This window comes from Lepidochelys kempii, chromosome 10, assembly GCF_965140285.1.
Source record: "Lepidochelys kempii isolate rLepKem1 chromosome 10, rLepKem1.hap1, whole genome shotgun sequence".
NCBI classification, from domain to species: Eukaryota; Metazoa; Chordata; order Testudines; family Cheloniidae; genus Lepidochelys; species Lepidochelys kempii.
The window spans coordinates 48479746-48489982 of record NC_136389.1 but is presented as its reverse complement, the minus strand read 5'-3'; the positions used below and the strand labels follow the sequence as shown (position 1 = coordinate 48489982).

The 10237-nt window shown below is 48.9% G+C and overlaps 1 protein-coding gene across 1 annotated transcript in view; it reads left to right on the top strand.

Moving 5' to 3' along the window:
- Positions 1 to 1961: 1961 nt before the first annotated feature.
- The window catches only part of CSPG4 (chondroitin sulfate proteoglycan 4), an 83913-nt gene continuing 75637 nt past the window's right edge, over positions 1962 to 10237 (top strand). The window contains exon 1 of the mRNA XM_073303467.2: positions 1962 to 2128. Within this exon, the coding sequence (XP_073159568.2) occupies positions 2041 to 2128 (88 nt within the window). The 5' untranslated portion in view covers positions 1962 to 2040. The remainder of the gene's footprint in view (positions 2129 to 10237) is intronic.

Genomic DNA, 10237 nt, shown 5'->3' with positions numbered 1-10237 from the left:
AATGCTTCAAAATTATCATCTATCTATTGTATTTTGGGTTTAGAGTGTGATAGTCTTGCATGTATAGGTGGCAACATTTGCCTATTAGTATCACCTGGGCAAGGTCAGACTAAAGGTCACATCAGCTGAATTGGCTTTCTTTGTTAATTAACTTGTCTCAGTTTCTAAATCCTACTGTAGAATTGTTCCGGCTAAGCTGACATAATAGTCCCTTAATTCCATTCGCAGATAAATTTGACTGGAAATAAGGATCTATATTTAAGGATCCATAGTACCATGTTGGTACCAAAATCACCTGCCCAGACTAGCATAGAACTAGGATAAAATTTTGTCTTTGTAACAAGATTGTGATTAGACCTTGACTTAATTGAACTGAGTTATTATCTCTTAAAAATTATAACATCCCATGGTGAGTTTAATTATTTTTTTAATATTATGAACACTATCATCTAACCAACTTTATTTTGCTTTCTGTAATTGCTTGTTTGCTATTTTGACTAATAAAACTAATAAATATATAATAATTCTCCAGGCTGTCCTTTAGCTAAGGAACACAGATCCAAAGGACAGTGAGAAACACACAACTGGTTAAATTATTTAAAACAATATGTGTTTTATAACCTATCTTTCTCAGAGGGGTCATGGCATAGAGAACAATCCTGCCATGGAAACCAAAGAATAGACTGGATGATCTAATAAGTCCTATCCACTGTCAATTTCTATTGCTGGGCTATCAGAACCTGAAGTGAAGCCAAGACACTGGGATCCACTATCTGAGCTCTGAATAAGGCATACACTGCTTCCAGCAAAGGAGAAACAAATATTTTTTACAAAAGCCTCTCATCCTTTCATCCCTCCCACCCCCACACACGCAAGCAGCAAGGAGCATGGTGTTCCAGCTCACCACGTGGGGGGCCATCTCCTCAGAGTTAGAGGGGGAAGGAGATTCAGTGAGGTGATGGGACACACGCTCTTCAGTGCTTTATTTGTCAAATAAATAAAGTCTTCCATCTCCAAGGGCTGTGGATGGCCACACGCCCATCTCCATCATCAAAAATTCCCTGCTAGCCTAGTGGAGCTTCACTGTCAAAAGCCATTTTGTTTGCAATCCCACAGTTCCTTGCAGAGTGTAGAAATCTCACCCAGACTGGTTGGGATTGAAGCCTGATGGCTGCTGGGAATTGCGGTGAACTCTTCTCCTAACAGCAGCTAAGCCAGTCAGCCAAGATACCGCAGAACTGGGCAGATACAGGGCAAGAAACAGAATGCTCTGTGAGGCCTCCATTTATACATGATTTTTAATTGGGCCATCAGCCTACAAGACCAGTTGGAGCCTTTGTCCTCTAGCCATGCTGGAGAAACCCCTCACAGAAGGTTTTGCTTTTAGGACGCGCCAGGCCTCAGATGGCTTTTCTGGCCAAGCTGGGAGTTGGCACATGGATACTGCCCTTGGGCCTCTTCTTATTTATCCATATCTGAATTTTAGATGCATATTCCAGCTCCCAGTATTAGCCTCCATACATAGGCCTACTCCTGGGAGATTCAGACTCTCAGTAGCTGCCAATGCCAGTGCTGCCAGTGCTGACAATATAGCTCCCACCAGCTCTGAGAAAGGCTACTCGACGCTCACGGCAACACCCTACTCCTCTCTCAGCTGACACCAGCAACTGTATGGCGGTGAGACATCAGCCTCACGAGCCTCAGGCCTGGGCAGTCCAAAACAGCCATGGAGAGAAAGGGAACCCCCCCGGTGCGAGGAACAAGGAACCATTCAGAGCATGGGGGAGAGGCAGCCGTGAGGCACTAGCCCTTTAAGGGGAACCTACTTGTAATCTGAGAGGGGCCTGTTTTAACCCAGTCTGATTTGTGACTGGTGGGGAAAATCCAAAGGTCCCTCCCTCAGCAGCAGTTTATTAAATATAGTAGTGGCAGAGCCCTCAATTGAAAACAGATAGGCTCTGTCCATGGCTGTGCCTCCTGCTCCTTCTCCTCTCTCGCTGCGCGAGGAATGCTAACGGCTTGTCCACTCTAGGTTACATCATGGGGTCCAGCGATCTTCCCACAGCACTGCTGCTGCTCCAGCTCACTCTGCAGATGCAGCCCCTCCATGCAGGACCAGAGTCTGGAGGTAAGTTCCCTCATGCAAAGTCACTTGCTGCTGGTTAGAGCCCGGCTTTTTGGGAGATGACGGGGAAAACCTGGTCAATGCAAGGGAGAGGCATGGGGAATAGAGCAGAGAAAAATCAATGGGGAGAGGTGAGAGAGAGTGGACTGGAGAAAGATTAGCCCTCAAACCCTGACTGTTCAACGCTGGGACTGCAGCTGCAGGGAGAAAAAGAAGGGAATGAACTCGAGGGGGAGTTGTCTCAAAGCCCAGACAGTCCAAATACTGGGACAGCAGCTGCAGGGAGCAAATAAGGGGACTGGTTTCAGGGCCAGCTCCCTGCATCCCAGCCCAGGAGCATCAGGGGGATTGAAGTACAGATTTCAAGGCAATTAACCGTCAGTCTCAGACAACCCAGCACTGAAGTCAGGGACTCAGTGGGGTCCACTGCAGAGTGATGAGATCTCAGCCCCATGCTGCATGTGCCTGGGATCAAGGAGACAAGCTGCTAGTTTTAAAACAGGGTTTTTCTATGAAGCAGGTCGTGCTGTAAGCTCCCTTCTGTCCGGGAATGTGATTCCATCAAGTGTTCAGTAGGGTAGTGGTTCTCAACAGGGGTACATGTACCTCTGGGGGTACGCAGAGGTCTTCCAGGGGGTACATCAACTCATCTAGATATTTGCCTAGTTTTACAACAGGCTACATAAAAAGCACTAGCAAAGTCAGTACAAACTAAAATGTCATACAGACAATGACTTTTTTCTACTGCTGTATATACTATATGCTGAAATGTAAGTACACTATTTATATTCCAATTGATTTATTTTATAATTATATGGTAAAAATGAGAAAGGAAGCAATTTTTCAGTAATCGTGTGCTGTGACACTTTTGTATTTTTATGTCTGATTTTGTAAGCAAGTGGTTTTTAAGTGAGATGAAACTTGGGGGTATGCAAGACAAACCAGACTCCTGAAAGGGATACAGTAGTCTGGAAAGATTGAGAGCCACTGCAGTAGGGAACCAGGAGGATCTTCATCATGCTGTTCTATGAAGGAGCCAGCTTTTAGTAAGCAGGCTGTGTTAGCTGTGCTGGTATCAATCCCACGTGTACCTGACCTTCACCACTGGAATTGGTAGTTTTGTCTTGGGGGTGGCTGAACTGGGCTCAGTTTACTTCTCCCATTGCTGTTAGCAGGGCGATGCTGGAACTCCGGAAGGATGGGGGAATGAATGGGGAGAAATCAAAGTGAATGCTGTCCCTGCTCTGTGATTTTGTGGTATTGGCACTGTGCCACAGGGATGCAGCCAATATATCTCCCTAAAGAGGGCAAAGCCTGGGAGCAACAGACCCAGCCCTCTGTCCATGTGTGGGCTTTGAGTTAGAACTGTAATGCTGTGCAGAGTCAAGTTTTCAACCCTCTCTCATCCAAAGTACAGTGGGTGGCTTACTATCATCAGTAACAGATGGAGGACATGCGGCTTGTGCACTTGTGTTTCACCTCCTGGACTCCACCTTGTCTGGCCTGCGGTCTTCATCTTTCTCCCTAATAGGTGCTCAGATACCATGGTGATGGGCACCAGTACACAATCCTAGGAAAATAGATGGTTTATAGCTACGCTGCAGGCATTTACACACACACTGTGTGGTTTTCTCCAGCTGAATATTCAGGTGCAAACTCCAGCCTCCAGAGAAATCAGCAGCCCGGCTGTCACGGGTAATTCAATATCTTCTCCCCCTTATAGAGGGATGTGTGAGGTTGAGGTGCATTAGTAGGAGCAGGAAAATGGAAAGGTGCCACCACATCAGATGTGCTCTGTGCAGTAGGAGGCACAGCCTGTAACAGCACAGAGTGAGGGCTTGATCTCTGTCCCAGCTAGGAGGGGACGCCACAGGGCTTGGAACAGATACACACACACATGGAATGAACCAGTCTCTGTTCAGCCAGTGAGGATTACTGCTGGGCACAGGAGAGGCAGGAATGCAAAGCATTGATTTATTCTTAGTTTCCCTCATGAACTGGCCAAGTTTTACCACACAGCACTTGGCAGATCTTTGAGCTGTGGGTGCTCCCTGCTCCAGCATCCCGCGACTGAAATTCCACTGTCCTTCTCTTTGTCTTTTCTCCATCAGCTGTATCCCTCACATCTGGCAGGACAGTCATAAATCTGGGAAATAGGCACCTCATCCAGATCAGACTAAAGGTGATACTGACATGCTGGCCTCGTCCATTGCTGGCCTGGCCTGCAGGTGCCATGCAGCTGCTCCTCCTCCAGAAATACAGCCTTTGTTGAACATCTCCAGCCCTTTCTCTTCTGACTCCACCACAGCCGCGCCCTGCCTTCCTGCTTCCCACTCCATGCAAAAGGGGGACATGCTTAGGGATGCTTTCATCACCTAATCTCCTTGGGGTTGGCCACACTAGTCACAAGGCATTGTTTCTCTCCCTAATTGGATGACTGAACTTTTACCCAGGAGGGTCCTGAATAACCCATATTCCACTAAGTAGTGCCAGCTGATATACATGAGGATCCTGGGCAGCATTGGCCAGGTTTGTGGCATCACCTATTTTATAGCCACTGATCTGGGTGCAATCAGTTAGCAGTGCCTCCAACTCTCATGGGGACATATAGGCCATGGATGCCTGACCCTGAGGACAATTCCAATACCCTTGATAGTGCTCTGTGCCGTCACAGACCCAGGCAGGAGACAAGCAATGAGAAGTCTTAGCACGAAGCAGTGAGGGTGGGGGATGATGCTTATCATGGAAAGGGATAAAAAGAGGTAGTCTTTTGTAAAGCAAACAAAAAATTAACCATTTCTCTGATTAGCAACTACTCCATGCCTCACTGGCCACTCATATCAGATCCCTGAGGGTTCCGACCAGGACCTGAATAGTCTTGCAGAACAGTTCTGAGAGCTCTGCTCTGGGCCCAGCACTGTCAGACAGGTGTGGGAGAAAGATGCAGGCAATGGGCAAGGAAGAGCCTTAGACAGGTGCTGGGATCCGGCAAGCTGAGTGCTCCTTATAAACCTGTGGCCCAGCTCAGTGATCTTCTGCTGAAGCCTGGGTGTATGAGACCTGGACAAAACCAATCCTGCCTCCAGGCTGTCCTGGGTCTCCAAACTCATTGACAAACTAGGCAATGGCTGCAGGAGCATCTCCTGGGGCACTCCACAAAAGCAGCCACAGCACTAACTGGGGTCAGCTGAGCTGCTTAACTGAGGTGTCTCAGGAACAGGCTCCGATGGCAACCAGTCCACTGAACCAGTGCTCTTGGTCTAAGAAGCGACTCCTTATGTCTTCCAGCATGCATAGGCACAGCTTCCACAGCCAGGGCTAGGAGGCCCAGGTTCAAAGCCTAGCAGGCAATGCGTGTTCTGGAGCCCATTGCAAACTTTGCCTTCCCTTCTCTCCCCTCCCAGGGGACAGAGAGCAGCGACTGGAGCTGCTTAGAGCAATGATTTTCAAACTGCAAGTCGTGATCAAATACTGGGTCACGGAATGTAAGGCACTGGGTCATGGCGGCTCTGGTCAGCACCGCTGACCGGGCCATTAAAAGTCCCATCGGTGGTGCTGCCTGGCTAAGGCAGGCTAGTCCCTACCTGTTCTGACACTGCACTGCACCCAGGAAGAAGCCAGCAGCAGGTCCGGCTCCTAGGTGGGGGGGCCACAGGGCTTTGTGCGCTGCCCCCGCCCCGAGCACCAACTCCACACTCCCATTAGCTGGGAACCAGACAATGGGAGCTGGGGGAGAGCAGTGCCTCCAGGTGAGAGCCACACAGCACCGCTTGTGTGCCTCTGCCTAGGAGCTGGACCTGCTGCTTGGTGCTTCTGGGGTGCAGCGCGGTCCATGGTGCCAGGACAGGCAGGAAGCCTGCCTTAGCACTCCCACTGCACCGCTGACCGGGAGCCGCCCGAGGTAAGCCTGTGCCGCAGCCCTGCACCCCAATCCCCTGCCCCAGCCCTGAGGCCCCCCCAAACCCGGAGCCTGCCCCCCAAACCTGTCATCCCCAGCCCCACCCCAGAGCCTGCAACCCCAGCCCAGAGCCCTGACCCCTTCCCACACCCCAACCCCCTGCCCCAGCCCAGAGCCCCCTCCCACACCCTGAACCCCTCATTCCCGGTCCGACCCCTCAGCTCTCACCTCCATACCCCAACCCTCTGCCCCAGCCCTGAGCCCCTCCCACACCCCAAAGCCCTCATCCCCAGCTCTGTTGGGTCACGGGCATCAAACATTTTCTTCAACTGGGTCGCCAGAAAAAAGGTTTGAAAACCACTGCCTTGGAGAGTGTGGGGGAGGAGGTGCAGAGGGCTCCCCCTCCCTCTGCCTCTCCCATTTCCCGCCAAAATTTGTTAACTCTCCAGTCACTCTTCCTGTCAGCATCTTTGCCTCCGGAAAGGGAGGAGAGGGGTAGCAACAGGCTGCAAGAGCAAATATTTCCACTTTGAGGGAACACTTTGTCCTAGTGCAGACAGCCTCACTCCTTGGTCAAGCTCTGCCTGTGCAATGGCTCTCCCCAGGACCAGGATGCGCTCCAAGGGTGGCAGTGAATCATGAGTTTCCAGTGTGAATGCTCACACTCTGGGATTTACAGGCCTTTTTCTGGCTGCTCAGTGGCTGTTTGAACACTCAGAGTAATGAAGTGCATGAGCTCATGGGTCAGGGCAAGCCAAACTTGGCACTTTCATTCTTAAACCCATCCATGGCTCAGGTGTTTTATTCAATCAGCTCTTCTTCTTACTGGCTTTCCAAGGACTGCCAGCTCTCCCAGCTGGTCCAATCATTCCTCCTTCAGCCTTTCTTTAAACCTGATCCACTCCCTCAGTGGCCCCCTCTGCCACTGAACGCAGGCAATTCCTCCTCTTCCTCATTTGACAGGGTTTCATATCTCCAACCCAGCTTCAAAGTTTGACTTGGACTCCTTCATCAACTGGTCCACAAAACTTCAACCACTTTGTCTTCTCTAGGGCTGGTTAGAAAAAGATACGCATTTTCCTGTCAGAAAATAAATTGCAAGAAATGAACTTTCTTTTTTTCCCCAAAAAATTTACTGGAATTTTTTTTTTGGACAATTTTTTTGTACTCAGTTTTCAAAAACCCCCAAAGTTTTAATGTTTGGTTGAAAAACTGGGAAATTTCGAAAGAAATGAATTTTTTCCTCAAAAACTTTTCTTTAGAAAACAGACAGTGTTTTGTCTAAAAACCTTGTGGAATGAAAAACTGCCACCAGCTCTAGTTTTCTGCTTCCCAGCCATTTTCTTCACGTGAACCTTCCTGATTCAGATTCAAAGGCAACCACTGCCTTGACCCGTTGTGGATCGGTGTCCTGTTCATTGCAAAATTCCTTGGCACCCAGAGCATCCAAGATGGTTCTTTCCACAGGCCAATTGTGCTTCCAGGACGTGCAAGGATCCATAACTGTCTGCTGCACACTATCTTCTTCACTCGCCAAAATATTGTAGTGGCTGGCAACCTAAGTGGAAAAATTCTCTCTCTTCTGCTTCGTTATTGGGTAAAGTGATCACCTTCCATCTAATTCTGGCTTTTATTCACTGGACAAAGAGCTACCCAGGCAGAGCCACTGCTTATTTCTTTGTCCAAGATGACTCCAATGTTCTTTCTGGCACTCACTTTAGATGTTTCATAATGCAACACTCTAATTGTTCTATGGTTACAGCATCACCATACCAGGGATGGTTAGTCAATGGTTTCTCGCGTCTTCTGCCAAGTGGTGCCAGCTTCAACCTTCCCAGGAGCCTTCCTTATGCATTCACCCCAGCTTATCCCTTCTGTAGGAGAGAATGGGTGTGAGGAGAAGCTGACTGAGACTGGAAGACTTGAGGGTGCTAGGGTTGGGAGAATGCAGTTTATTACTTACTTGACTATTCTTGGGCATTTTCCAGCAGTCAATGGGAGGCTGTAGCATGGTGGTGAAGAAAGAGAGGAGTAGACTGAATTCTTGAACACACACAAAGTACCAGATCTCCAACTGGGCGTATGATCATCAATGGAACTGTGCAGATGCCTTTCTAGTCCCAGGGCCCAGCCCTTGGGACCAGCTGAGCTCCATCTGGTGCAGGTCCTAAGGGCAGCGAACAAAGGTGGCTTTACGCCACTTTTCTGGCTCACTGGTGCTAGGGCCAGTTCACCTCCCAACCAAATCAGGTCAGCCTCGAGGCTGCTCAACTGATAGCCAATTGCCAACAGCTGAAGGGACCATTCCAGGACTTGGGACACGTCAGAGCACAAGGGCAATTCTGGCCACACCCATTTTCCCAGCCACGTCCCTTACAGACCACCTACACTGGGGGCTGCAACGAGGGGTCGTATAGTGCCAGCTATGCCAGCTCTACGCCACTGGGGTTTCCAGCATGCTGGGGAACCCTCAGATGGCTGGACAAACCAATCTTACATCAGAGCTGCCATCACAAGGGGGAATCAGAGGCAAACATCTGGCCCCAAGCCTCAGAATCAAATACTTGTTGGTTGATCCCCCCCATAAGCCAGCCCTCCCCATCTCCGCACATGTATAGTTTCATGCCCCTAGCATGCATGCTTTGGACCAGCATCAGGTGGGTTAAGAAGGGCCTATATTTAGATGGTAGAGGGATGGCCCATGTTTAGACTAGCAAGGAGGGCATCTCTGCTCAGGACCCTGGGCGTTCTGCCCATTTCCAAATGGAAATGGGCATCGCACATACCAAAAATACCAACAACTTGAAAACCTTTGCTCTTAACATAGAACTGTGATGATTTAGTAAACTGATTTTTCAGTGGAAGACGTGCCTCTGCTCTCTTCCAGCTTTTGTCAAGGCCACACGTATGCTAAATTCCCCTTTCTCCCATTATCTTCTAGCTGAGCATTTTTAATAAGCACAAACAGGGGGGGTAAAACCTTGATAATGAAATCGCCTTCCATAGGACTGCTCTAAAGACTACTCACAGTATGCTTCCAGGAGGGAGTGTTGGTGTTGCAGCAGGGGTGGGGCGGTAATGAACAACAGAAGTATCCAGTTAAAATGCCTCCACTGTACCCCCCGCCTCCCAAGCCAGGTCATATATTTTTCTTCAATTTATGGAGATTTAGGGCCTGACTTTTCAGAAGGGCATATGCCCGATGGAGAAGCGCCATCCTTGATTGTGTGGGCACAAGGCAATTTGCATACAGGCATGCACTGGGGTGGTTGTACATCCCAGCTGGGAGCATGTAAATGTGCTCACCCATTTTGTACATGTACGTCTGGAATTTTGGCCCATGATTTTAAAGTTATTGTGCACTATTCCACCCTCAGCGAGACCCCAGACCCCTACTGGGTTCAGCAGGATTGACGGGGTGTAAATGAGAGCAGACTTTGAACCAGACTGTCTCCAAAGGAGATGACTTTATTTAATCAAGGGGTAGCACCCAGTCATTAAGCAAAAAGTTTCTTTGTTTCTCTTGTAATGCCAGGAAGGTCCAAGGTAGCTTTAACTTTGCCAGTGAAGACATGCCCTTAGACTTTATGTTTAGTTCTTCAGCACAAATGAAACCACAGACGAATAAATTATCATTAACAAAATCAATCAATTACTTATAAAGCATTCATAGAATCATAGAAGCCCTGAGGTAAGTGGGGAAGTGGGATACCAGGAGGAAGCATGAGCAGGAGCGCGCGAGAGGGCAGGGCTCCTGCCTCATACTGAGAAAGAGGGACGATCAGCGAGTTATATCAAGTGCCTATACACAAATGCAAGAAGCCTGGGAAACAAGCAGGGAGAACTGGAAGTCCTGGCACAGTCAAGGAATTATGATGTGATTGGAATAACAGAGACTTGGTGGGATAACTCACATGACTGGAGTACTGTCATGGAGGGATATAAACTGTTCAGGAAGGACAGGCAGGGCAGAAAAGGTGGGGGAGTTGCACTGTATGTAAGGGAGCAGTATGACTGCTCAGAGCTCAAGTATGAAACTGCAGAAAAATCTGAGTGTCTCTGGATTAAGTTTAGAAGTGTGAGCAACAAGGGTGATGTCATGGTGGGAGTCTGCTATAGACCACGGGACCAGGGGGATGAGGTGGACGAGGCTTTCTTCCGGCAACTCACGAAAGTTACTAGATCGCAGGCCCTGGTTCTCATGAGAGACTTCA